Source organism: Eimeria mitis, genomic scaffold (assembly GCF_000499745.2).
Source record: "Eimeria mitis Houghton genomic scaffold, Emh_scaff35, whole genome shotgun sequence".
Taxonomy (NCBI): domain Eukaryota; phylum Apicomplexa; class Conoidasida; order Eucoccidiorida; family Eimeriidae; genus Eimeria; species Eimeria mitis.
Genome location: NW_024015252.1, coordinates 31,138 through 58,855, shown reverse-complemented (window position 1 = coordinate 58,855; position 27,718 = coordinate 31,138). Strand labels below are relative to the sequence as shown.

Here is a 27,718-nt window from a genome sequence, read left to right as displayed (position 1 = left end):
GAAGTACAAAGTGACGGGATTCCCAACTGTCTGGTTTTTCAAGAAGGGTTCGGACACGCCCATCAAGTTCGTTGGAGAGAGAACGACGGCAGCGCTTGCCTCGTTCGTTGAGCTACATTCTTCGAAGTCCTTGAAATTTTAGTTATTGCAAGTGCTAGTTGCGTGACGGTTCTGTATTTGGTCTGCTAAACAGAAGCTTCGTAGGCTGCGATTGATGGTTTTCTAGATTGAAGCATTTGCCTCGGCAGATGCCGTCAGCCTAGTCATTGTTTCCTTGAGAGATTAAATCCCATCTCCACGATTGTCCATTCTGTGGTAAGTGTATTTGAGCTGATCCTGCAATCTCAGTTGGCTAATTTGTCCGGATTAGTGGAGGGTCCCGTGATGATGAGTGCTTTTATTCTACGGACGTGACGTTCCACTGTGGATATTACCAATCAGCATACAACCGCTGATACCTCTTTCTAATTGCTTTTTGACCTCTGTTTGGCTCCGCTGCTCCACAAGCTGTCTCCTTACATAACTGGATTCTTGATGTACGCACACTTAGGCTTGTAGCTGCGATTTAAGCTGCATCTGCTCCCTTTCTACTTTTTCAACCTGCTGAAGTGATTTTCCAAGTATGGATGTTTGCTCTGCATGCACGTATTCTATAACGGTGACTACTCCGCAACCCCAAAAATGGAGCTGCTGTGTCAGAAACTCTCACCGAGTAGCTGGGTCGCGGAGTACTTGCTTTCTCCCCTTTCTTTCTGTACATATTCCCACCAGGCCAGTGCCTGTCCTATTCGCGTGTCAGCTTTTCAATACGCAGAATAGTAGTCTCTCACTCCAGAGCACTGATCGCGCTCTGACAGGCATCCAGCTGCCGTTTAGCCAGGAGACCTGCAACCTGTAATTCTGTTTACCTCGACATGGAGAGCCCAGACCGTTTCATATACGTAACGCTGTTGCTACTTGGATCTGCCATTGTTTCTTTCATTTTCCGAGGAGCCCGCCGTCCCCCGTTGGACAGTTGTCACGGATACCGAAGAGGTCCTCCCACAGCTGCTGACTTCAGTTGCAAGTCGTAACTTGCTAAACCCACTGTTGCTAGTTGTTGTTGTTAGCTTTTATCCTCACCTTACCGCCGGCCTGGAGATGCTATCATACCATTTACGTTAGCTTTCTAAAACAGTTCAGGGAATTATCGCAGTTTCCCCCGAACTTTCCCCATACGCACGAGCAACTTCCCACAAGCGTTGGCATAAACGGCGAGGTGTGAAATGGGGCCGCACACAAACCTTCGCGGACTATTGCTTGGTTGCGTGCGTAGAGAGGCGTGCATCTTTGTAACTGTTCGATCTACAGTGGTAATTCCTTTTCTGCTGTGAGCTATGCTCGTCGCCCTACCTATGCTTAGTTCGTCACCGCTAACGACTGCAACTTCATATTTTCCGATATTTTAGGGTTGAGTTCCACCCTTTAGTGCTTGTCGAGCTGGGGGGGAGGGGGGCAGCACGACGGGCCCCCGCTCACTACGGCAACGATTGGCATGTCTCGCCCGGAAGTTGCTTATATGGTTCAGCCAGTCGCAGCAAACGCTCCTGCAGCAGCTCCATCTGATTGTATTGGAGATGAAAGCGAATTTGGAGTTCTAGAAGCCTTTGTTATGAGCGCAACAACAGCTGCTGCTGCTGTTGCAACCGCCAGTGGACCGAAATGTAGTCGCAGGTGTTCTGTTGCTGCTGCACTAAGAGAGTCAACGGAAGCAGCAGAAGGAACGCCTGTGGCGTGCGCAGCAGCAGCCATGGGGACAGCAACAGCAGCGACGCAGCAGGAGCGACGCCTCAGCAGTGCAGCAGAGCCGCAGCAGCTGTCCTTCGCCAGCTCGCTGGCAGTGTCGCTGCAGGCGTGTCCTCTGCAGCGGACAGCAGCAGCAGCGCGAAGGCCATATCATCAGCACTCCTTCTTCAGCTGCACGGCCTCGAGCTATAATGCCTCAATATTATTGTGACTTCTTGCTTTACTTGTTTCCAATTTGTGCGGCCATACCTATGAATGCTTTTCTCACGGATCAGCGGCCCCCCCGATGTCGCCATGGGCGTCGTTCACTGCAACAGCAGCAACATTGGCTTTGGGCTGCCAGCAAAGAGATGACGAAGAAAATGGCAATACGGAAGCAGGCGACCAACAGAATGCAACGGAGAGCAGCTGCAAAGGCACACTGGAGGGCACTAAGACCAGTGGAGCATGCAACGCCGTGCCTTGCAGAGGGAGAATCAGCAATTGTGGCGGGACCCGTCTGCCCGATCCAACGAACCCTTTCTGCGCGTCCAGGCAGGTGAATGCTTGTGCTGCGTGGAGGAGAGGGAAGCAAGATGTAGCGTGGTCTCTCCGCAGGCCGAGCGTGCGCTTCTACTTGCATGCACACTGCCTTCTACGGGTCAAGTAACTGCTCAACAATTGTCTTCCGGGCTAGCTCATCCAGCATAAGGTGTTTAGCTAGAGTTGCACGTGGGGCTGCAATGCAACAGTAGTGGCACCGAGGTACGTTGCAACTCCTGTCAGGCCGCCTTCTTTCCCCAGAACCGAGGCACTTGAACAGCCCTTCCTTTACTACACCGGAGCTATATTTGATGCCAGATGCGTTTCTGAAGTTCTTATATTGATTTTATTCGACTCGATCATCGTTCACGACGCTCTTCGACAAAGACCGAGTACTCTCGATACGCTCCGTGTGCACAGTTTCACAAGGGCCTGGGGCTCGTACGGAGATGGTGCAGGAGACGACACATCGGACGCTTTAGTCAGCAGCTTGCTGCTAACCTTAATGGTAAGTTCGTGGAGTGTGCTACAGCCCACGATCGCTCGCTGAAAAGATCGGTTTTCCTCGTCAAATGTGCTGCAGGGCAACCCTGCGCGCAAGCATAACCAAGCTCCCTTCGCTGCATGACCCAACACTCTATACGCTTGAAACACCCCTATCCATCCCTTTTGGGAGAGCTTGCACGCAAGGAGGAAGCACCGTACCGACCTCAGACTGCAACGAAAGTCCGTGTCCTCATTCGAGGATCCTCGCGAGGTGCAGTGAAGCCACACTCAAGGTCAGAGTTTCCGAAGAGCACCTGACCCCCCTCCCGTGTTCCCAGGCTGCCTTAGCGCAGCACTTCATGGCCTCGGGTTGCCGGAGGGGCGGTGGCTCCACATGAGTCCCACCCCACCCCGCAATTAAAACATGTTTTGCTGATAGGGCAACACAGCCTCATGTCTAGGCACAACTGGGCTTTCTTTGCTGCATGTATTGCCTCTGTATACACTTGCTGAGCATTTGTATATCTGTGCTGGCAGCCTAGCAAGGCCACATGAAAACTCGTGTCGTAACTCGCGGCAAACGACGCTACACATGCAGTACATCCTCAACTGGAGGCCGGCGGCAGGCGAAAATTCTAACACCAAGTCAACGGAATGTAGCACTACTACACCGCTGTACACTGGTAATGTACATTGTGCCTATTAATCTTGAGAATGGTCACCTCGGGTACTAGTTAGCATATCACGACGCACCTTCCCTCCCGAAGCGCATGTATGGCAAAGGTCGCTCCAGACGCCGCCCTACTGAGCAATCCGGGAGTACAAAACGACCTGGACTACACCAAAAATGTATAGAATAGAAAGATACGTAGATATAGCCGGCTGCTGCATAACATAATGTTGCGTGTTGTCTTGCCGAAAGCTTTGCACAACTACCGCCAGACAGACACCCCCCATATGCGTTACAGGGGCCCCAGTATGCACACCGCTGCAAATGCTCATGATGTTGCAATGAATCTAACAAAAATATTCATATCAGAATGAAACGGGGTGGCTCGCCGTTGCCGGCCTCAAGTGGTTGCCCGGGTGGAGCTGGGCTGCAACAACTATAATGCCATGTGGGGGTCTGGTGCTCGGCCAAGCCTGATAAGCAACCCTCGCAACAAGTACGTACAATGTCCTGATCGCGTTGTGCAGTAAAACGTAGTAAACCATATGGTATGATGAAAGGACAGTAAGACGCAAGGGGCCCTACCACACAGCAGGCTGCAGTCGCACCCTCACCCCCCCACGTGAACTCTCGTCCGGCTGTGGCCTGCCACTGGAGTAGCCACAGCTGGCATCGCTGTCCAGGGAGGTGATAGCGTTTCTTTTCAATTATTTGGGTAGAACTTGTCAGATTCTTCACAGGCGGAATACGTTTGGCCTGTGGAGGGGACGGCGAAGCGACAACTCGTAAGTTGTGGCCAGCAGCCGTTTTGAGTACTCTGTGCTGCGCCTTTTTCGACTTGGCTTGCGCTCGAGTTCGATTGATAGCGTCGAGGTTCGGCTTTTCTGTTTATCTGGCGGGTGTACAGTGACTCCAATATCGTGTTCTTCAGTTCCCGCGCCCCCATGCCGAGTGCTCCTGGGTCGTGCTGTGTCGTCCAGTACACACGCTGCCTGGGCGTCTACCCTTTCCGACATAGCTAGTGAAGGCGTAGTTATGACAGTCTGAGACTGTGCCCAGCGTAGGTTGACCAGTAAGGGGAATTTTCTTTCGCTTCACGGGAGGCAATGGCCTTGCAGCAGCAACAGCAGGGAGCCCAACAGCAGCCGCTGTTGACAATGGGGCTGCAGCAGGGACAGCAGCAACAGCAACAGCAACAGCAGCCTCAAGCCGCCGCCGCAGCAGCCGCACCTCCCCCACAGGCTGCTGCAGCTCAGCAGCCTCGCCTGCAGTTTCCGCAGAACCAACTACCTGCCAACTTGCACGTACAGCAGCAACTGCTGCGGATGCAGCAGCAACAGCAGGGCATCACGGCGAAACTTCAGGGGACGTCTGGTGCTTCGGGCGTCCAGCAGAGGCTTTTGCACTTGGAACAACAGGAACAGTTCCTGCAGCAGCAGCAGCAGCAGCAGGAACCTGAAAAGGTTCACTGGGTCCAGGTAAGCTATTTCTCGAGCTTTGGCTCCCCCTGGTACTAGCTCTGCGCACTTGCATGTGCTACGGCGGACGTATTATTTTATTGTGGGCGTTGCGTGAGTGCACCTCCTTTTGCGGAGTCGCTATGATGGCCTTCGCATTTGAATAAGTGTGCCCAGGTAGTATGCCTTCTGCCTGCGCTGTTGCTTTGTCGGTGCTTGCGTGCAGTGCGACCGCTGCGACAAGTGGCGCGTCGCTCCCTACGAAATAACATTGCCCAGCTGGGTGTGTGAGCAAAACACTTGGGACCGGCGCTACGCTTCCTGCAGTGTACCGGAGCAGCCAGACCCGGCTGCACAGATGCAGCAGCAGCAGCAACCCACTCGCAATCAGCAGCAAGTGCTTCAGCAGCAGCAACTGCAACAGCAACAGCTGTTGCAGCAGCAGCGCGGTGCTGGTGGTGCTGCAGCGAGACCAAAGGCGAAGGCGAAGGCGAAGTCGAAGGCTACGTCCAAGGGAACGGCGGCGGCGCAGCGGACAGTTCAGAGTGGCAACGGAGCAGGAGATGCAGTAAGTCGTCTTAGCTGGAACATGGATTTTCTGGGGGGTTGTTCAGAGCATTTGGTAGTGTTCACGTAGCTGTTAGAGCTCGACAGTGTGCATAAGCCCATCGTTTTTCCGTCGCAGGGCTCGGCAGCAGCTTCAGGAGGAACGCCTGTTCTTGCTCCAGGGCTCATACCTCCTGCGGATGCTGCTGCGTCTGCTGCTGCGCTTGTGCGACAGAACCTCTTGCAACAACAGCTGGGACAGCAACAGCAGAGGGGTGGTCCAGCTGCCGCAAATAATCTTCCGGCGCTACAGCAACAGTTGTTGCAGCAGCAACTTCAGCACCAGATGCAGCAAGCGCAGCAACAGCAGCTTTTGCAGCAGCTACAGCAACAACAACACCAGCTGCTGCAGCAGCTGCAGCAGCAACCGCCAGTCGTGTATGACAATTGGGTGCAATGCGACGCCTGTAACAAGTGGAGAAGAGCCCCGAATCCAATCACAAGCGAGAAGTGGTTCTGCCGAATGAATACCTGGGCCCCACAGTTCGCTTCTTGTGAAGCTCCTGAGGAGCCCGATCCTGCGCAGCAGGAGCAACAGCAGCAGCAGAGTCAGCAGCGGCTTCTCGAGGCAGCAGCAGCCCTCCAGAGGCAGCAGCAGCAGCTCCAGCAAAGCGCTGCAAAAAGACAGCGAACTGCAAACGTTTCTAGGGCTGCAGAAGCGACGAAACCAGACACAAAGGCGGACCCTCCGGCGCAGCTCCTTCGACAGCAGCAGCTCGCTGCTGCTGCTGCTGCGTCTGGCCAACGCAGTGCCACGCCCGCTGCGCAGCAGCAGCTACAACTGCAGCAGCAACTGCAGCAGGCGAAGCTCCCACAAGGCCAACAGCAGCAGCATCCTGCAGCGTCGGCTTCCACTGGAGCTGGAGGGCAGCTGCAACAACTACAATTGCTACAGCAGCAGCAGCTGCAATTACTTCAGCAGCAACAGGTTCGGCTGCTCGACGCTGCGCGCAGAGCGACACCCAATGCGGCAGCGAACGCTCCGGGGGCTGCAGTAGCGGCGGCTCCCGCGGCTGGTGGAGCTGCTGCAGGCACTGCAGAGCGTCGTGAAGGAGTTCCAGAGACAGCTGCAGCATCAGCAACAGAGCGTGGTGGGAAGTGGCTTGAGTGTCGTTCATGTAAGAAGTGGCGCCGATTACCCGCTGACGTGGATGCCGAGGCTCTTCGCCCCAAATTCTTTTGTTATTTGAACATGTGGGACCCGCAGCACAACGCGTGCGCATCACCGCAGGAGCCGTGGCAGCAACTACAGCAGCATCAGGAGGTACAGGGGAAGGCTTCGCCAGCAGCAAATGCTGCTTCGGCGGCTCCGCTGCAGAAGGCTCCCCACCAGCCTGCAGCGCCAGATGCCAGCCGTCAGGACAAGACGGACAACGTAGCAGCAACGCCGGCGCAGCAACAGCAGATCCCCAGATCAGGGGGGCAGCTGCAGGGAGATACTGGAGGGGCTGCTTCTCTTCATCAGCAGCTACAAGAGCAACAGTTGCTGCTTCTCCGTATGCAGCAGCAGCAGCAGCAGCAACGTGCTGCTGCCTCCTCCTCCGGTGTGGCGGGGGGGAGTACGACGAAACCCGGGTCGGGAGCTTCCGGAGCAGCAGCTGGGACAGAAGACGATGACGAAGAGGGGGAAGACGATATCGAGGGAGAAGGCGATGAAGATGAAGATAGCGAAGATACTGGCGACTCCTCCGACTCTGAATCCGACAGAGGCGCCGGAGGAGGCCCAGGCGGTGGCGCGGGCGCCGGAGGTCCCTCCGCCGGAGGCTCCAGCGGGACAAGTGCGGGGGCCGGGGGCGGGGCAAGCCGCACCGCGCAACCTCCCACGCAGGGGCCACCAGGAACAGGCAATTTCGGTGCGGCTGCTGCGGGGGGTGGGGGAGTTGCGGCGAAGGCCGAATTGGGGGCAACTGAAACTGATAATGACTCCAGCAATAATTGCAACAAGGGCACTGCGAGTGGACATCCTGTCCGTTTCTTCGATGTGCTTATTGTTGGCGGTGGCGTTGCTGGTCTGGCGGGAGCTCTCCATTGCCAGAGAGCAGGAGTGGATTATCAGGTGATAGAGGCAAGAGGTCGTTTGGGGGGACGCGTGTGGTCGGTGACGCTCCCAGCATCGCCGGAGGAGCAGCAGCAGCGGCAGCAGAAGGGGGTTGGCAGGAAGGCATGTGGTAGAAAGGGAAGGTCAGGGAGGGATGGCAGCGTCTGCATTGATGGAGGGGCCAATTACATGCATGGGCTGACGGGGAACGAGAATGATGTCAGGCTGAAGCCTCGTAGAAAGGGTTGTAGCGTCTATCACCTCGCTGCTGCTTCTCCAGAGTGCCGCGTTGCTGTAGTTCCTGGGGAAACTGGATGGGAAAATCCTTACTACTTCGATTGGCTAAGAGGAGGGCGGCGTTTCTGCATGCTGGTTGTGTCGCTTGCTCATGCTCTTTTTTCGCGCCTCGCCACTCCCGTGTCGTTGACTGCTGGGCAGCAAGGAACAGGGACATCCGTTTCTGTTCTTACGCTGCTCAATAGGGAGGCGGCTGCGCTTCTGGAGGCTGAAGGAACAGCGGATGCAGCGACAGTTTCTGCTTCACGAGGGCTCCTGCCTGCATGCGAAATACATCATTCAGGGTCCGGGAATGCAGACACCCCACCTCACCAGAATACTTTCGAGTCATTAGATTTGCCATCAGCGTTGAGGGGGCTGGTGGAAACGCTGCTACAAAGGCTGAAGAATTTATGTTCCTTGGCCATTTCAGGGGTTGACAAGAGCAGCAACAGTCCCAGTGGAAGTGAAATTGCTGTAGGCGAGTGCTGTGCTTGCCATGTGGAGGCGATGGTCGTCCGGATGCTACGGAGCCGGTTCGGCTTCGTAGCTCCTTTAGGGGACGTTAGCGCCGCCTTTTTTGCCTTCTTTCAGACTCCCAAGCTGAAGCGCGACGTGGAGAGATATCACGACCCGAAGTATCGGCTCCTTGCTTGTATGTCTTTAGTGCCGCTAGCGCAGGAGGTTCTTGTACCAGTTGACTGGCTACGTTGCGCGAGTCTGCATTCAGGCATTTCTCGTTTCTGCGTTGTCTGTGCCTCTTCAGGGCCTGGGTTGCAGCGCTATGCCAAGAATTTGTCATTCGCATTTGCGGAGAGAGACCGGAAGAAGTCGCAGGTTGTTAGGCCGTTTGCAGCTATACCTCCTTCCGTATCTTCCGACCTGTACGCATTTTCAGTGGGGCATATTTTGATAGAATGTGCCCTCAGCGCTACAGGGAGCCGTATATAAAGTCTCATTATAGTGGGAAAGCGAGTGGCCTCACCAACCGGTTCCCTTGCTGTTCGGATCGGGTTTTTGTTGCAGCATCTGCATGAGCTGGAGGTGGCTTGTGGACATGCTTCGTGGCCAGCTGTCACCAGATCGACTCCGTCTCAACACTCGCGTCTCCTGTGTCTCTGTTTCGGAAGAAGACTCTGCATTCCCTTGTCTTGTCCGATGCCACTCTGACGAGAACTCTAATGAAGCGCAAGAGTGAGCATTCAGCACTAAATGCGACAATCAACAGTGCTTCTGCTTGATCCGCTTCAGTGTGGTCTCGCGTATGTGCATACAACACATTTTTGCTGTGTTTTGTGACTAAGGCTCCGTTCACGGTTTGTCCTCGTAGCGCTGCCCGTATCTCTGCTACAACAGCCTCCAGAGGAAGATGAGGGGGCGGCTGCTTGCGTGACGTTTCAGCCACCTCTCCCAGCCGAGAAGGTGGCGGCTCTCGCGGCTGTCGGCATGGGCGTGCACAACAAGGTGGGTTTCCGAGAGCATGCCCCATCCGTTGTTGCTGAGGAACACGGACGCTGTTCGCAAGTGACTATATTGTTCTCACGCACATCCCTTGTTTCAGCGGAGACAGGGGGGGGGCGGAAAAATTGACGAGACGGGTTGGGTTTTGTTGCAGGTGGTGCTGCGGGTTGCGCCATCCGACGTCTTCTGGTCGCATTCGATTCCTTCTTTTTCTTCCCCTTATTCGCGCTTCCAGTATTTGAACCTACATGCATACGGGAAGAAGGGGTGTATTCTAGCCCATCTGTTCCCTCCTGCATCCCTTGCTATTGACTCCCTGACTGACGAAGAGGTTAGTTATGTTGTGCATCAGCGAGAAGTAATGAGCTTTGTAGGAGTTTACAGAACGCCAAGTGCCTCAACTAGCATAGATGCTGTGTATCGATTATTTATGCATGGGTTTCACGACTGAGACTGGTCGCCGTACTTGCCACGGTTAGTAGACCTGGCAGTAGTGAGTCCTAGAGTGGAATAGCAGTTGGGGGTTACGTTTGGCTTGTGAACTGGGTCGGGTGATGGTTAATTTTCCTTTAGGTGGCTCAAGAGGTGCTTGATGACCTGCGAAAACTGTTTGGTTACGTCCCTCGCCCAGCCCTTGTAGCTTCTGTTGTCACCCGTTGGCATTCCGACAAGTACTCCAGGGGGTCTTACTCATACCCAGTGAGTCAATATCTCTGCAGATATAGATATCGATTCAGGAACGGTGTCGTACAGCTGACTAGCGTTTCCATGTGCAGATGGGCAAACGGGATTTATTGTGTGGGGTGGAACTGCAGAAACCTGGTGCCGACATGGCAACGCACTGGCGCTGGCTGAGGGCTCCACATCCTTTAGAAGCTCCCCGGGTAGCGTTCGCTGGAGAATTTTGTTCGGATTCTTACAGCCAGTGTGTTGATGGAGCGTAAGTTGCACAAATTTGTGCCGTTCTGGGGCAAGTTCTGTCAGCCTCAGAAGCCCGGAGAGCGATTTGGAGCGACGAGTGATGGTAGATGCGATTCAACAGTTTGGCTGCCGTCTGCCTGAGTCTGAATCTTGTTTTCAGGTTCGACACTGGCATGCGCGCAGCGCAATCCGTTGTACAGTTTGGTCTGCGGCTCCATCCCTGCACAAAAGACAGACGGGAACGGGAGCCGGAGAAGCGAGATGACACTGCCGTGGAAGCAGAACGGCTTCAGCAGCAGCATCGTAACCGACGGCAAAACCGTGCATGCCGAGAGGTTAAAACAGGGAGCAAGCAGCAGCGCACGCCAAAAAGATATAGAAGGGAGACTCTCGATTCAGCTGAAGCGAAGGCAAGAATTGCAATTGCTCGCGCAGAACTCGAACAAACAAAGACGAAATATTGCGGGGATGACTGCTGCCCAATGCAGGAGTGCCCGGACAGGTAGGGTCGCGTAGCATTGTGGAACTATCGTGCACCCTATATTGGTTAGTGTAACGATGCATTACCAGCTCGTCTTCCTGTGCTGCTGCGCTTCTGCTCTGTGCGCAGCTCCCATGCTGGATTTTACTTAACAGATGGAAGTGACATGACTGATTGTGATGAAGCCGTTACAGAGTGTGGGGCGCATGAGGAGCTGGGAAAGGCTTACGGAAAGAACACGCGGATGATGCTTGAGAAGTTCCAGGCCCTTCTGCGTTTCAATCACAAGCAGCTAAAGTGTTCTCAGTCGAGATGTTCTCCAGCGGAAGCTGGCCCAGCTGGTTTTGCACGGCCTGCCCGTGCAAGGGCGTAACGCTGGAAAGATAGCTGCGAACAATAAGACGGTATTTTGTGGCGAACCTGCCCTATTTTGAGGATTGCACGGCGTGTACAGTATCTTCAGGAAGAAAGATCGGAAGACTCCTAATCGGTTGAGAAGACGCGTGCAGGGAACGTGTTGGTAACCATGTCTTACGCAATGCGCAAGCGCAGAGGGAAACCGGCATGGCATGCCAATGATGTACAAACGGCTGCTGAGACGTTTGCACATTATTGAATAGAACCAGTTACCGTTTGTAGGGATTTCCCGTCTAAGGACGGCAGTATTAGGGGGGAAACGGCTTTTCTGCTGCCCCTCCACCCAAGGGGAAGGGGTCGCGCTTGTGGGTTTTGTTAGTTCTCACAAGGGGCTTCTGTCTGTTATACAGATATGCAGAGAAGGCGGCATTGCCTTCCTTGTCGGGCGCTGAGTAGACTTCGGCACCATTGGCCTCGTGACGGGAACAAATAAAGCTGCTATCTCTGCTGCACCGGGGGTGAGCAGGCTACTCATCGACCCCTGCAAAATGAAGGGAGCGCGGAGGGCGATGCAGTCTGCTGCCGTCGTTGGTGCTCTGTTGCACCGTATCGCAGGCATGTTTATGTCCTGCTGCGCTCATTGCGTCTTCTGAGAGTCGGTTAAAAGGTGGAAGGTGCGCACCCGCGCGGACGCACGCGACACCAGTGGCGGGAGACATCGTGCTGCTTTGCAGCTTTAAGTATAGCCGTTTACACCCTTTTAGACGGTTGGGGGCGGTTTTCTCACGCATGTCTGTATACGTATAGACCAGAGTAGGAGTGGCGAGTTGTCATGCAAAGCGACAATCAGTGTAGTTGGGGGGCCTCACGCCACAGGAGATGGGCTTTCAGAACATATGAGTTGAGGGGGTTAGGCGTAGTGTTAAGCGCGTAGCATGCGCCGCATTTCCAATGCAGCAGATGAGTCCCGTTCGGGAAGAAAAAGTCTTCAGAATATATCGTATAAACAGAATGGAAAGCCCACTTGCGGGCAGGGTGGTGCATTAGGCACATGTTAATCATCTCCCAGTGGGAGGAGCGAACCTGTTACGGTCAACTCTAGGGCGTATTCACGGCAACACAGTCATTGTCTATAAATGCGACATGTTTTGTGGCGTTTCCCTTTACCTTTTCACCGAGTGCTGGAGACTCGCTAAGCTGCATTTGCTGGCACCAAGTTAGGCATCCAACCGCAAGCGTCAGCATTGAGCATGAGCAACGGAGTTTTGTACGTACCGGATTGAGATTCGGACATATATTTTTGCTGTTCACTCCTACCGAACTACAAGTAGGCTTAGTTGCTCCCAACGCTCTTAGTTTCTTATGAGTAGTGTGGACGGGGCTGTGATCCTCCGGTCAGTCGGCGGCGACCCGGACTCCGGTGGAAGGATTTCGAAATTTTTAGCTAGTATCCTTTATACTGAAGAGAATGTGAGATATGGGAAAGGGAAGCACTTGACTTCTCTTGGAGACAGTCTCTGGTGAGGCACAACGGACCTCCCTTGCATGCGTGGCGTGTCTTGGGGTGTCGCCGTATGGAACTCTCATGCAGTTCAGTGCGACTGTTCAAATACTTTCGGATGCCATTGGTGCAGTCTTTACCTTCTTTGCCTGCTTAGGTATGGCTAGTCGCCCGCATCCGGCATCTTGTCTACCTTGCTTGTCTCCGGGCCTTGCAAACTTAGGGAGCATCTACAGCCAGCGGGAGGACCTCTAGTACTTACTGCTTAAAGGACTCACTGACATGCACCCTTACACTTTCATGGGCGGAGTTGCTGCCGCTATTGGGATTTCTGAACTAGCGGGCCACAGGATCCATTCAAGCTCCTCAAAAATCGTTCAGACGGTGGATGCAGCTCTTAAGAAACTTACTGCATATCCTTCTCTTCTGTTGAAGGTTGAGTCTGCTGCTCAGCAATGCAGCATGCTGGATGGCCGTTGAGGCACGTGATTCATGTACTGGGCCCCCGAGATGGAGCAATTAATCCCCATCATGAATCGTCTTCAGGACGCGCTCCTGACTCTGGGAAGCGGTGATGGCGCAGCATTTGATCTGCCGCAGATAGCAGTCGTAGGGGCTCAGTCTGTGGGGAAATCTTCTGTCCTAGAGGCGGTGATTGGCAAGGATTTCCTTCCGCGAGGCACTGGTATTGTCACGAGACGGCCCTTGATACTTCAAGTAAAACTCCCTCCATGCCTCTGCATGAGCACATGCTGAAGTGTGAGGCGTCGTGCGTTTTTATATACCGTTCATCCTGCCGGATCATTCAAGAGCTTACGGTCGTTTTGGGAGATATAGCTGCTTTTATCCAGTTGTCTCCGTTGCCTTGCAGCTGCAACACACATCTGGAACGACGGAATGGGGGGAGTTCAGCCATTCTCCAGGCCACCGGTTCACGGACTTTGCACAGATAAGGAAGGAGATTGAGAGGGAGACGGAAAGGGTGACGGGCCGCTCGAAGAACATCTCCCCCATTCCAATTTGCCTCAAGATTTTCTCGCCCAACGTTATTGACTTGACGCTTGTCGATTTGCCAGGCATTACAAAAGTGCCTGTTGGGGATCAGCCGTCAGACATTGAGGTGGTTCATTCTCCATCCACAGCTAGTCTGGTTCCCGGGCTCTGGCGCCTGTGCAAATAGTGTGGTCATCGTCCCTCTAAGTGCCTTTTGCAGCTCTAGAATACCGTTTCAGACGTGGCTTAGCTGGTGTGTATCAAGATTAGTGAGGGTATGCCCCTTACGCCTGTGTTGCTTCGCTGCAGCTGCAAATCCGCAAGATAGTCTTGCAGTATATAAGTCAGCCCTCTTGTGTTATCCTTGCCATAACCGCGGCCAACACCGATATCGCCAATTCCGACAGGTTAGGAACTTCCTTCATCCTCTTCGTGTGTCGTCTTGGCAGTTTTCTGCGTGCATCTGGAGCTGCCCCGCTCTGGCGTCTCTGTTATTTTATAGCTATTTGGGTGCTGATTTTTCAGTACAACAGTTTCCCGTATGTTCATGGGGCTTCGCGGCGGCTTCTCTGGTGTTGAAGCGTGCACGAGCACCAGTTTTTCCAGCGATAGTTAAACTATCTTATGGTTTCCGATTTTGTCTCATCTGTATTGCATATCCTTGAGCTTTCAGCCTCAAGATCGCTCGAGATGCTGACCCAGAAGGCATTCGAACAATCGGAGTGGTTACCAAAGTCGACACAATGGAGGAAGGCTGTGACTGTGCTGACGTGCTTCTAGGGAAAGTCTACCCACTAAGAAGAGGGTACGTGCAGGGCACTTCCAGTCGGTGCAGAAAATATGCTTTGTTCAACGGTTGCTTCGCGACAGTGTGTCAGATTCGATTTTAGACAAGTATGCGTGCGACAGGACATTGTCGCGAAGCAACCAATGAGCAGAGCATCTTTTCTGCACCGAGTGCAAATGCCCTTCACGTACCCTCTTAAGTTAAGGTGTGGCGTTGCTCTGCGTATTTCAGTATGAACGACTCTGACATTGCTCTGCCGGTGCTCAGATTTGTTGGCGTAGTGTGTAGAAGTCTCGCCCAGACACGTGAGCAGCTTTCCCCAAGAGCTGCTCAAGAGGAAGAGGCCAAGTTTTTCCAGAGTCACCCGGCTTACAGGAGCTTGGGGAACCGTTGCGGCACGCGATATCTTGCGCGAATGTTGAATCAGGAAAGCCCTCCACTCTGTATTTCTTTTACTTGCACTTCGAAAGGGTCCCCCACGTAGAGTTCTTTACATCCCTGATTCATGAAAACTCAAAACTGTGGGAGGGGAAAACGATGCTAATTTTCCATGGTTCGCATTTGGACATATTTTCACTGGTGATCTTCTGGCTGCAGGTGCTGATGCAGCATATCCGGGAATCGTTGCCGGAGCTTCGTGAGAGGCTGCAGAAACGGCTTCAAGAGGCGGAAGCAGAGCTGGCTGGATACGGGGATCCACTGCTGGAAGCCAAAGGAAATGCTGGGGCGTTGCTTTTACATTTCTTTTCCAAGTTTGCTCGCAATTTTCAGGTCGGACGCCCCAGCATTAATTGCGACAGATGTTATTCGTGGGAAGTATTGGGGGCAAGCGTGCAACATATACCAAATATAGCAATAATCGCAGGCGCCGTAGGCGAGTCTTTTCTTTACATCCATCGTCACCTCTGCTGTGTCGTTCCGCGGTCACTCCATTCTTCTGCAGGATGCAATTGACGGGAAGCTGCAGTCTCAGCACTCCTCGGATCATTTGATGGGCGGGGCGCGCATAAATTTCATCTTCCATGATTGGTATGGCAGGGCCTTGGCTGAATTCGACCCGCTCAGCGGCCTCACCGATCACGAAATTCGCACTGCCATCCGGTGAGGGTTCTTTCATTTTTGCTCGTCAGAGAGCACACTAGAGCAAACACGTCTGCACGAATTGCGATGCCCTTCAGAGCTGGTTACTCTTCACACTGTGTAGTTTGCGCCGGGTCAAACTTAACGTTGTGGCTAGCTATAAACCGTGAGAACGCAAGGGTATCGTCTCTGTTCTGCAGGACAGTAGTGGTTTTATTTGTTTCCACACCTTTTTCTAGTGCGAACACCCTGCTGCCTGCTCCGATTCTCGAGATTTGCCTACCATCTGACTTCATGTGACTTTCAGGAACGCTACGGGTCCCAAAGCTGCCCTATTTGTGCCGGAAAGTGCATTTGAAATCCTGGTCAAGAAACAAATCCAGCAGTTAGAGACTCCTTCGTTGCTTTGCGTCGAACAAGTATGTGATTTACCCTTACCTTGGGCCGATCAGGACGAACTTACAATCGTTTTGCCCTATTGCATTGGAAATGTTTATGTTTAAACAAACACAAATGCGCCGGTGCGTGCTTCAGGTGTATGACGAACTGCAGAAGATCGTCGAGAAATCTGAACTTCCCGAGATGTCTCGATTCACGAATCTCAGAGACCGCATTCTGGAGGTCGTTTGTGGGGTGCTGAAGAGGTGCCTGGCCCCTACAAATCAAATGATCCACAATATTATCCAGGTAAATTGCGACGTAAGGCTTGTATCTGCGGGCGCCCAAAGATGCGCTTTCGATTCGCGTTGTGGCGTTTTGGGGTGTTTCATGCAGATTGAGCTGGCATACATAAATACGAATCATCCAGACTTCATGAGCAACAAAGCCCTTCCGGGACTCTTTGGGGACAGTAACTCCAGCAGACGCGATTCCTATTGTAGGCGAATGGCAGAGGAGCGCACGCGCACCGTGTGATTGCACTAGGCATTTGTCAAGATGGCGGGGTTCACAATGGAGCACTACTTGCACTGTCAACGCGCGTAGGAGTGATGGAAGCAGATCACTTCCTACCGCATAAAAGCTGTGGGATCGCTTTCCATTCTGATTTGTTTGCAGCGCCGGGATTAGGAAGCTGCCTACAGCCTCCACTGCCTCCGCAACAGCAAAGTGTGAAGCCGTCTGCACCATCGGAGAAGGAGCCACCGCCCTCTCCTCGAGGGGAATTTGTGGGTTGAAGCACTGCATTACTGCTCTGGACATTGCACATCTGCGTGGAACCTTCTTTGCTTTTTAGGCTGCAGGTTTCTGTTAGCACTTCTAACTGCTTTCCTCATGCATTTTGAGTACGTGGTAACCGTCTGTGGTCTCCTGTGAATTTCGTCAGGGCGTTGGAGGTGTATTGCATCAAGGTGGTTTTTTCAGTTTTCTAAAGAACCCCCGACCTTCTCCGCACACAAGCAGAAACAATTCATCCACTGTTGCGCAGCCGGCTACACTGCAAGCGCAGCCCCAGCAACAGCACCTGCAGCAATTGCCAACTCAGCGGGCTGAAGTTGCTCATGCAGCTGAGAGATGTACCAGCAGAGAATGTAGGTGTTGCGTAGCGAAGTATATGCCCCATTAATCACCAGTTGCAAGTTATTGTCCTACAACTTACTGTGAACGTTAAGAGTTTCCGGTATACCGCGCACCTGCTTACCTCGGCGTGCATCTTTGTTTGTTCGTTTGCCTGCGGTGTGCTTTTGTGCTGTAAACAGCTCGTCTTACCAACACATTCGACAGGCTTCGGGTACTTTGCTGCGCCGTGTCTTTCCTGCTCTATTTCCTCATGTGTTGTTCTCCCCATCTGCTCTGCTTCCAGTAGTGCATAGCTGATTCCTCTAGTCCAAAACTCAGTAATGAATGGACAGCATTGTGAACATTACCTTGGTGTATCATTACAGAGATGGCCTTTACTGCAGGGAGCATTTCATAGGATTAGTTATGTGGCAATCTTGCTCCTTCAACTACTCAGGGTAGTGGAGGCATCCGCATGCCCGCAGTTCCGCCCGTTGTCGCGCCGTCAGATATCCCATCCGACCGGGAGCAAATAGAGACTGAACTTATCAAGTCGTTGCTGTGGTCTTACTTCCAGATTGTCAGGTGCGTACATCTCGAGTTCATAACTGTATAGCCCAACCCGGTGTTCTTACTGGTGATCTGTCCCATCAGTAAACATATGCATTTAGGGGTTGAACGAGTTATAACGCTTTTACCCCGTGGCACCTGCCCACACCTCTAATATGTCTCAACCAGGTTTCTTTTCCTGGAATTGCAGATGCATTGCGCACTCAAATGTGGATGCATGGTATTATTGTATTCTTCGGTGTGAGCTGGCATTTGCATGTTACGTACTTGTGAATGTATTTATGTATTCATTATAGTACGCTTGATTGCATGTGGGTGTGGTGTGCACCCAAAAAGAGCGAGCACGCACAGAATTTAGTTACTGCAGTCTACCAGCGAGAGGGAAATAGTTCTGTTTGATTCTACGTCATTCAGGAAGAACGTTGCTGATGCGGTTCCAAAGGCGATCATGTACTTTATGGTGAACACGGCGAAGGATGTGCTTCAGAGAGAGCTAGTAGCTCAACTGTACAGAGAAGGTCAGGCTCCATTCACACGTAGAATCCCTCATACACAGCAGATTCTACCACCCTTTCGGAGCGAGATATGCCACAAGTGCCCCTGAACGTGGTTCCCCTACTGCTGGGACAAGTGATCGCTAGTTGGACTCCTGCTGGTCAGCAGGATTCTCGTTATTTACTGCGCATGTGCTACGAACCAGAGCTCTTTGGGGAGCTCATGAAGGAGGCTGGTGACATCAGTGCGAAACGACAGCAATGCAAGCAGCTTTTGAAGTAAGCAGCCTAACTGGTAGCTCCCTCTTTGCTAGTCGTAAATTTGTGGTGTCGTTGTGCTCGATGCTCTACTGCGAAGGGCCGTGGTGTTTCGATCAAAATTACACAGTGGTGCTGATATACCGCCTCTGCCTTGTGAGGTATCAACTGACTCGTCTCACCGCATACAGCTGGCTTTTGTTTTTGGATGCCGCATCATCAAAGTCCTGCTGCTGCCCGTGCGGCTGTTGTTCCCTTACCAGATACACACTTTAGGATGTTTTCGTTTACTGCAATTGCCATCAACCGTGTGATGTTCGTTTCTCAGATCTATACGGAGTGCACTTGAGATTATTTCTCAAGTGAGGGAGCTCGGGGCGGAGGACACTGCGTTGCCGGCCAGACGACACCTCTAGCGATTGCTTGTTTCATGGCCAGACGTGACTATAGCCGTTCGCATTGGGCCTTCCAAGCCACATACCGGAAGTTTTGTTCAACGAGAGCCCCGACACATCAAAATGAAGAGGCTCAGCTGAACACTAATACGAGCAGCACGACGGCGGTGATTTTCGGCGCAGTCCAGTCGCTGTCAAACTTTGCAGTTGTTTTTCCTGAAGAAGTGAAGGTGGCTTTGGTTCACGGAATTACTGGCTTAGTTCAGCTCTCCGTTTGAGCTGCCATGGTAGTGTGGAGCAGTTTTCGGTGTATAGGAGGCAAAGTGAGGCAATACCTCGCCCAGCGCATAACACGCAGTTTCCGTCCATATCTTTCTTCGAGCGAAAAACACCCACTTCTCTATAAAGAGCAGACTGACAAGCTTCAGGGCATAATTGGGGCACGCCCTAGTGCTATCATAGACACACATGGCAGGAGGTGAGCACGCCATGTCGGAGCAGCGACGAGTAAATCTACCAGTGTTTAGGCACTGCTGTAGTTCCTTTAGCCTGCTGTGGTTACGTAGACACTCGTTTACTCGTAGACAAGTCAATGCGCGCAAACACCTTATTTTCATTGTGCATATGGGAAAAATAAGAGTTCATCTGCCATCTAATATGCGCTCACGGCCCCTCCCAGCCAATTTCTTCAAGAGCAACAATTGGGTCATACACTCCCTGGACCACTGGCCCGGGGGCTCACACGCCTACGCCTACAGCTCCGCCCTTCAGCAGCTGCCACGTTTCATACTGTTGAAAAGGAGTGCGCCAACACCTAGCATCAGGGCCAATACGAGGCCAGTTTGAGCCACTTGCGAAAGGAGCTCCTCCCTCTCACCAGGTTCCGCGTCGCTGTTTTGTAGCAACACTCTTCCGTGGGGGCTGGGGTAGGGCCGCGCCGCCGCTGCTTCCTCCCTCAGCAGCTCCTGTAAAAACCTTCTCTCCTGCAGGTGGAGGAGCTGCTGCTGCATTTTGCGCAGCTGCTTCCTTAGTCCGTCAAGCTGTCTCTGCATGTGCATTGCTGTCTCTGTGTTGGGATGAGTGTCAATCTGAACTTGACGAAGATCCACAAGAGCTTCGACGTGCTGCTGTTGTTCTCTTTGCTGCTTCTCTTCGTCTTCCCACTGCTGCAAACCGCGCAGCTTGTTGGTTCGGTTTGGGAGCATCTGTTGCTGGAAAAGAAATGGCAGGAAGCATCCATATTCAGCGCGCTGGCGCAGCAGCACTGCCGATGCTTCCACGAGCATACCGCGCAGTGACAAAGGGGTTGTGACTCCCTCGCTGAAGCCGCCAATTCCCTCCCCGCACGTGCATCGCGAATCTGTACCGCAATTTGTGCCATTCAAAGGCAGCTGTAGTACAAGTGGAAGGTGAACCGCGCTGAGACACAGCGGGGCACGACTAAAATTCTGCATATTGCGCCGGTTTCTGCTCGCTAGTGCTGACTCCCCTTCGACTTTGTCACCTCTTCGACTTTCTGCGCATTCACCGTCAATGGATTGCCCATGACTGCCCTTCCTGCTGCTGCCACTACTTCGGCTGTTGCTTTCTGCAGAATCATATGGCTTGAGGGTTCGTCGCTCTCGAATATCTGGGCTTGTGCTATCAACGCAAATTGGTTGCCCATGAGTACTCCTCTTGCTGCTGACACTACTGCAGCTGTTGTTTATGCTTTCTGAATAATCGTCTGGCGGTTGGGTCCGTCGCTCTTGAGTATTTGTGCCACTAGGACACTTTCCGGCGTTGGCTGTGTCACTGCTACAAAACCCTTCACAGGACAGGGGTGGCTCCGGTTTAGAATGCACTTCAGACGGCTGGCATTCTTTCTGTTGTATTTTTCTCTGGCAGTGGGCACAGGCCCCGCGCACACGCGTAGTTGAGCGCAACGGAAGCAGCATTTCCTCCAGAGTCGCTAGGTCAGACGCAGCAAGTTGCAGCCGGAGTACTCCTCTGCTGTACCAAAAAGCACAAAAATCGGCAACAATACGGAGTATGCAGAGCAGCAAAAAACACCTGAATTCTGCAAAGCGAAAAAAAGCAGTAATCCCTGCAGGCGATCTTTGCAGGGTCTTACTCGCGCAAAATTTGCTCGTTAGATGTGGTCTGTTGCACAATCAACAGGGGAAGCATGCAGGCCACGGCCCGGAGGCGTTTCAACAAAGCCAAAACTCCTGTGGATAGAGGTAGGGCGAGGTGAGGGATGAGAAAAAGACAAATGTGGACCTGCAACAAATTACGTACAGTACAGAATCCAAACTTCCTGTTAAAAGCACAAGGGCGTAGTTGTATGACCAACGAGACCGTCCCCCTTTATCTAATATGAAGCTAGATTTGCCTTCCACTACGAGTCCATATTGCGACGGATGGAAGTATGCATGCAGAGCTAATTGCAACATACCCTTCGTTCTGTCGCCTCTTGCTGCAGAACTGCATCTCGTGTCCATTCTTCCAATAGGCGAAGCTCACAATAAGGAAGAGCAGAAGCAAAGCTAGTAGCCGCAATGACGGGAACTGCATGATCCAAGCAGATGCGCAGTCTCCCAGTATATAAGTGATTGTCAGTCACAGTACACACGGGTGTGTGTTGTGGCACAGGTGCGCACCACCATACATGGGCACGAAATTCGAAGCCCCTTGTAAAGTGCCAATATGCACGTGCCAACAGTGTAGCTTACCCTCGACGAACGGAACAACAAACGGAGAGCGGAAGACAAACTCCTCCCCGCAAGAGACACGTTGACGACTGACTTCTTGCCACTGAGTCCAAAGAACACAAAAGCTTTACTTGGCCATACACTGTATTTGTGTGGGACCAAATCGGCAACTCTCTGCATGCGTATATTCAACAACGCTGCAAGCACGCTTTGTTGTGACAATAGTGGGAGAAACCAGTGCAACGAAAGACAGCAGAAAGGAATAGAAAAGAATCCTACTAACCTCCGCGAACATCTGTCGGCAGAACACGTCTGTATCCACCCCCGGCAAGGCAGTAATGAGAATATTCAGCCGCATGTCATTTTTCTTCAACTTTTTCCGGCATTGAGTTTCTATGTGCTGCTGCGCCTGATCCACAGAGCCGGAAACCAAAAGGGAGCAGATAGCCGTGAGACGAAAAGTTAATGCAGCGTCTAATTAATGAGACTATAGTACGAACGCACAGGATCAATAGAACATGGGCCTCTAACTGCTTGAAGGATCATCTCTACCCGCCCTCTTCGGTAGTGGTAATGTCCTTGCTTCGAACTAGGTTAGTGCATGCTGATTCAAAAGTAGTGCCCTTGTAACGTCTATGAAAATGATGCCATGTTAGTGTGCAAGTATGCAACGGTTATGCGCGCTCGGTTTAATAATTCAACGTTCAGAAACACACACAGCTCGATCAACAAATCGGTAAAAGAAGCAACGGGTAGGCAGAGCTACAGCTGTTCAGAATGAAACACATGCGAATGATGTCGGCAGCATAGCATGGAATTAGCAGGCAATCTGCAAGACAATCAAGAAAATGGGTACTGGGAAGAGAAGACTGACACTACTACCTGGCCAATGCACAGAACAATGCTGGGGGCAAGAAGAATGGCATGAAAAGCACACGGAGCCGTGTGTTGGGCTTGCAGCAGGCAACATCTGCACGAGCTCGCGGCCACGCAGAGGAAGACGAACACTCTGGGCATCCACCTGAGGCGCTATAGTAAAACACGGTGGATGATATTTCTATAGGGCTGACACGGTGGAGGAGAAGGCCATGAAGGCATCTAACCGAAGCGCGACACCGTCCACTTTCAGCAGGATCGGAAATCTCTGTGGCAGAGCACGACGCTTGCACCTGAATTGGGCGCACAAATACCAAAAATAACGAGATTCAATCAGCAGGGATTGAATTGACAAGGAGATCCCGCTATGTACAGGATCAGAGGAAAGTTTGACTAAATTTTCAGGGCGATGAGTGGGAATCCAGCAGCGCAGTGCAGCCAGCGGAACACCAGGGCGACCCCGGTCAGTCCCCCGATATACACAACGCGTAGAGAAAAGCCATGCGCACCTCAGATGCTACATGTGCAGAGTCGGGATAGACCGTTGCATTTCCCTCGTCAGCAGCTAGTGTTCCCCGCTGCGTACCGCTACTGGCTGCGAGTGAAGGGCTTCCCACGGGTGAGCGGGGCCTCACAGCATCAGAGCCGCCAGCACTCCCATGCAGCAGCTGAGAATGCGACTCGAAACTGCTTCCCTGTGATCCGCTTGAAGATTCTCCATCCTCAACTGATAATGCAACAGGAGGTACCGGGGCGCTTCCCCTCCTGCTGTCGCTGCTAGAGCAGCTAGTGAAGCTATCTCGAGGATAATCGAATGGAGTGAGCTGCCATCGTCCGCCCCAGCCAGTGGGGTTTGCTTGTGGTGACTCAGAAGCACTATTTGCTTCCGTTCCTGCGGTGGCCTTACCCAGAGTGCCATGACGACGAATGAATTCTGACCCGGAAAACATGGTGGAGTACATAGCCGAACGAAGCAACCGCACTACAGGACAACCCTGACGACCAGTTCTCTCACTAGCCGCAGCAACTGCAGCGTCTTCCCCCGCGTCGTCTGCTTCGCCAAGTGCAGCGACCGCTTCAGCATGGTTGTTACTGTTGCTTCTATCCCTCAGTAAGGCAGAGGCGAGACCCGAGCATGCCCATTCCCATCCTCGTGGTTGCTGTCTGCTGGAAAGCCGTAGCAGTCGACTCACATCACACCAAGGACCGTCAGCGACAAACTCGAATTCGGGGGGGGGTGAATTCCAACCTGCGATGCTGCCGGATGCTTTGTTGGTTCTCCAATCCTGCTCCCCCGGTGTAACCGTTTCGCGGCGTGGCTCATCCCCATAGGCGTTTCCTGTCTGCATAGCCTCCTCGTTGCGCATGCATGCTGCTTGTATATCATCGCTGCGTATATGTTCCCACCCCTCGGGATGTCCTGCGGAAAGGCGCATTGGGCATAAGCGTGCAATGCTGCAGTTCACGATAGTGGTTGAACACAAATATTGGAGATCCCGCAATAAGATTGTTGCGTAGTTAATTCCTTCAACTGCATTAAATTTCAGCAAGGCTGTATAATGGGGGTGGAAACTTACCGGAATCACTCCGGTTCGACATTGCTGACCCCTTCTCTACAGGAAGAGGAGAGGATGAAGCCGACCAGTGCTGTTGATGCTGGGTATTTCCTTCATGTGATGCTGTCTTTTGATGATCCTGAAGTGGGTTCATGTCACAGGAGCTCGAATGAGGCGCTGGCAGACAGTCACTGCCCGCTGAGCGGCTGATTATGTCTGCCCTGTCCGCTTTACTCCGATGAGCTTGCGGCCCACTGTGGACTTCAGTTGGACTCTGCTGCTGCCCGCTACACTGTTGGGCCCCATAATCGGCCATTGAACCATCTGCGTCAGAATGATCTATCTTCACATTTGCACCATTTGGCTCCCTGTTGGAGCAAACGCAACTGCAGTTAGCGCAACTGTGCCCATGCCGTAACCCAATACAGCCGCAGTTGTCCGATGCACAATCATTTCCGCTGACAAGACACGTACAAACCGGTTGTTGGACCGAGCATATGCACACGGAATCCACGGATTTGCAGCCGGCAGCCGCGCAGTTGCAGAGGTGATCCGCAAATGGTTTTGGCGCTGGGCTGACACTTGCGCCGGCATTCTCCCCTCTCACCTCCGCATTGGGGGCCGTTGACAAGGAATCGCCACGTATTTCGAGAGCAGTCTGTTGCGCTTCATGCGTTTGACGGCTTCTACCACCAGGCACAAACTTGTTCCAGACGCTGCTCAGCATTGCGGAGGGTCTTCGCGCGACTTACAACCAGCCGCAAAAGAAAACGCGCACATCCAGCCTTCCAGTAGTCCCTTATCAATGAGTATAACCCACTCTGACGAGGGATATGACAAAAGTGAGTGCGATCGTGACTGCTTAGCTGTGAGATTGCCTGGCCACCAAGAAGCCACCGTGACCCTTCCACACGGTTTCTACATGTGGCAAGGAGAGTCCAGAAACACTACCATCAATAAATATCAGCTGCACTGTAGTTTCATTGCAGTTGTGCTGCTGAAATCGGCGTTCGACAACGAAAAAGGACCGTCAAAGCAACCCAGCCAAAAGTCCACCAGCGCTTTAGCCGGGGTAAAGCTGCAAGAGGAGGTTCATCAAAGGTGACAATATTATCTCACAGCACCCGTACGTGACGCGGCACCGTGCAACTTCGTGGAAAGCTAGACTTTGTGTAGTTTCTGTGGGGTGTGTCTCATTGCGGTGACTGCCGCGTGGACCTGGCCCAGCGGAAGCAGTCCACTACGCGGGTCACTGCGGGCTCCGCTCAAAACTGCTGCGTCTGCATGCATTTGGTCAAGTTATCACCATAGAGAGGCATATTTGCCGAACAAATGGTATTGACTGCCCTATGATAACACCGTGGATTGCGTGTGACCAGTGGTGACCCCACACAGAACATATGCACTGAGCAGCAGATTTGTCAACGTGGCAACAAACCTGGCCCCGAACTTCCTAGCCACCCGACGACCTGCACTACCTAGGCAATTTTTTCATAGCGTTTGGAGGAGAATTCTGAAATTACTGTTCCAATGGGTACTCTGGGGCGCAAAACACGGGAGGCAGTTTCAGTTTTTTCGCTTTTTGACCGGAGTGCGTCAGGTATCTCTAGAGCTCAGCAAACCGTAAAGTGTACCGTCTCTGTAGTCGAAGGAACCATTCTACAGAGAAAGAGAGATATCCAGATCGCACGCGAGTAAAAGCGGTCCTGTTGACGTAACGCTTGGCGCTACATTCGATAGCAGGCATAGTCCGTAGCCCCATGGAAGCTTCTCTCATCTTCGGCAGTCACATCCCTATCTGAAATATGTGATACTCTCTGTAAACAAGAAATGTGGTGGCGCGCAGGGCGTGTACGCTACTTAGACCACTGTGGTAGCCTAGCAATCGTCAATCGGGGTAACCAAGGCTTCTCTGTGCCCTAATCAGAGCGGTAGCCTGTAAGTCTTAAAATCTTCGCGGTGTCTTTATACAAAATGACACAAAATAAGGGGCATCATTTATGAGGAGCCTGTCAGTTGCAGACATAGCAGCTTCCCTATTGCAGGGCAGTAACACTCTGCCAATGAACAGTCGTTCCTTCTCCTCAGTGCGAACATCAGTTCAACTAAATGGAGACAGGGGGGTCAAACTTGCGTAAAGAAGGCCTTTGCAAATTCGCAAGCGTGTAGCTTCAGGCCACTTACTGCAGGTAAAGCAGGAGCTATATAGACATGTAAACATCTTGGAGCTAAGACTCAGAAATCACCATCAAAAATAACAACGCTACTCACCACAAACCAACTTATACTTCATCAGACATGTGTGCTTCACTAAGGGTTAACAATTTCGATCGAAAGTATCAAGAACTTCCCATGAATGCAAAGAGCAGGAATAAGGCGGACACGATGTACGAAAAGCTCCACTGGAGCTGCAGTGCCAAGTGACTGCCCAATCAGCCTCCACGCTGTCACCATACAAAAACTGTGGATGTGCCTAAGAGTGGAACGTAGAAGAGGCCTGTTGACCAGAAAGCATTTTGCGAAGTACGCGATGCGTACATTTACTCCCAACACATATGTGGTCACTCCTGAGCAGGGGAAATTTTATCAGTATCAGCACTTCATGACTGCCTTTAGGTAACGCCATGCCAAAATCGTGAAGGCAAGACGCTACGATGGTCTTCCTCGCCGGCGCAGCCCCTCCTGAGCCACAGTGAAACGAAACACTAACTAACAGCCAACGAACATACTATGTCCCGGCTTGTCTCCCAGGCGTTCCCAGCCAGGGTGTGTTTGAGGCTACTGAGAAAAGGATTGCCTGAGATTAGTGTTAGCACCCGCTGCTAGTCCCGGAAGATACACGCTACCATATGGACGCCCGTCTAATGGGGGAAAGCCCCTCAACCTATCCAATGGATGCAAACGAGCAATGCAAAATGGTTCAACGACAACGCAAACGCTCGACAGAGTGTCTGCGGGTGAGGGTCTCCTAAGGGCAACTCTGCTGGGCAAATAAGGCAAGGGCAGAAGTGGCGGAAGTCGACCAACTGCTCTGCAAGCCCTTGAGGGGAAAAATATGATGACGTCCAAAATCCATTAGCACAGTTTGAACAGCCCTGGTGCCTCAAGGCCGAGTTACTGGAGGAGTGCCGAGGGTACGTGCTAGACAGCGCAGTTTGCGGGAGGATGCGCCATACTGCGTGTAACAACTGGCGGAGTAATATCTTCTACAGATGAGAAAGCTGCACAAGTAAAGTAACTCTACAGAGAAGTCGGGTTCCGGTGAGTGCTACACAAGCATCGGGTGCACGCAAGTTTCGCAATTTCGGGCCGTGCTCGATTGACTGGCTCCGTCTGAAGTGAAATCGAAAGTTTTGAAAAATAAACAGAAATTTCATTCCCCTTGAATCCGTAGATGTAGCACTAGGACGAGATTTACAGCCGCCGCATCCGCGTGTCTTGGACGAGGAAGCAGGCAGTGGTTACGCCCATGTGAAGTGCCCATATCGGAGGTCTCGGTCGGAGACTGAGCCTACATATAGAGATGCTAACATTACAGAAACTGAAACATCAGACACGCTCAGCAATGGAACACGGTGGGCCACGGGCTGTGCGTGCGTCCACCAGACAGTACCTACAGACGTGCAAGGCAGGAATTCAGTAGCCCTACAAACTTCCAAACCCTTGATGACCATTAAAAATAATTCCAAGCCAAATAGACCGTGAGGAAGTCTTCGAACGTCTACCATCCCAGACATTATGTGGCCGTTCAGCGGCTGCCCGTAGTGGGGGGCTGAATCAGCATGCGCATCGGTTGAATCCGTGCAGATCCAACTTCCCTCTTCCTGACAACTGTGGTGAACATCGGTTTTAGTGTACACCTGGGCTCTTTGCCTTTCTGGGCGTGTGCGTGTTCCTTGATTGTGTGACAGCGCCCCGAATGCCCCTGGGGCACTCACGGGAGCACCGGAGGATCCCT

The 27,718-nt window shown here is 52.5% G+C and overlaps 3 protein-coding genes across 3 annotated transcripts; 2 read left to right on the top strand and 1 right to left on the bottom strand.

Annotated features, from left to right (window-relative positions):
- Positions 1 to 4,569: 4,569 nt before the first annotated feature.
- EMH_0038020 (uncharacterized protein) lies at positions 4,570 to 11,076 on the top strand (the record flags this gene model as incomplete). Its single annotated transcript, XM_038022594.1, has 11 exons — positions 4,570 to 4,941; positions 5,147 to 5,488; positions 5,606 to 8,495; positions 8,607 to 8,724; positions 8,867 to 9,034; positions 9,145 to 9,304; positions 9,456 to 9,632; positions 9,875 to 10,000; positions 10,117 to 10,241; positions 10,383 to 10,724; positions 10,833 to 11,076. 11 exons carry the CDS (start codon positions 4,570 to 4,572, stop codon positions 11,074 to 11,076), a joined length of 5,064 nt encoding a protein of 1,687 aa, XP_037878448.1.
- A 1,977-nt stretch (positions 11,077 to 13,053) lies between these two features.
- EMH_0037910 (dynamin-like protein, putative) lies at positions 13,054 to 18,656 on the top strand (the record flags this gene model as incomplete). Its single annotated transcript, XM_038022593.1, has 15 exons — positions 13,054 to 13,278; positions 13,433 to 13,681; positions 13,864 to 13,961; positions 14,228 to 14,359; positions 14,573 to 14,646; positions 14,769 to 15,112; positions 15,285 to 15,442; positions 15,729 to 15,840; positions 15,956 to 16,108; positions 16,196 to 16,298; positions 16,478 to 16,587; positions 17,376 to 17,503; positions 17,903 to 18,006; positions 18,189 to 18,261; positions 18,569 to 18,656. The coding sequence occupies 15 exons, from the start codon at positions 13,054 to 13,056 to the stop codon at positions 18,654 to 18,656; spliced, it is 2,151 nt and encodes a 716-aa protein (XP_037878447.1).
- Positions 18,657 to 19,402: 746 nt separating this feature from the next.
- On the bottom strand, positions 19,403 to 24,487 carry EMH_0037800 (uncharacterized protein; the record flags this gene model as incomplete). The annotated part of the gene is made up of 7 exons (XM_038022592.1): positions 19,403 to 20,054; positions 20,749 to 20,897; positions 21,073 to 21,185; positions 21,350 to 21,431; positions 21,612 to 21,737; positions 22,714 to 23,624; positions 23,782 to 24,487. The coding sequence occupies 7 exons, from the start codon at positions 24,485 to 24,487 to the stop codon at positions 19,403 to 19,405; spliced, it is 2,739 nt and encodes a 912-aa protein (XP_037878446.1).
- Positions 24,488 to 27,718: the final 3,231 nt, after the last annotated feature.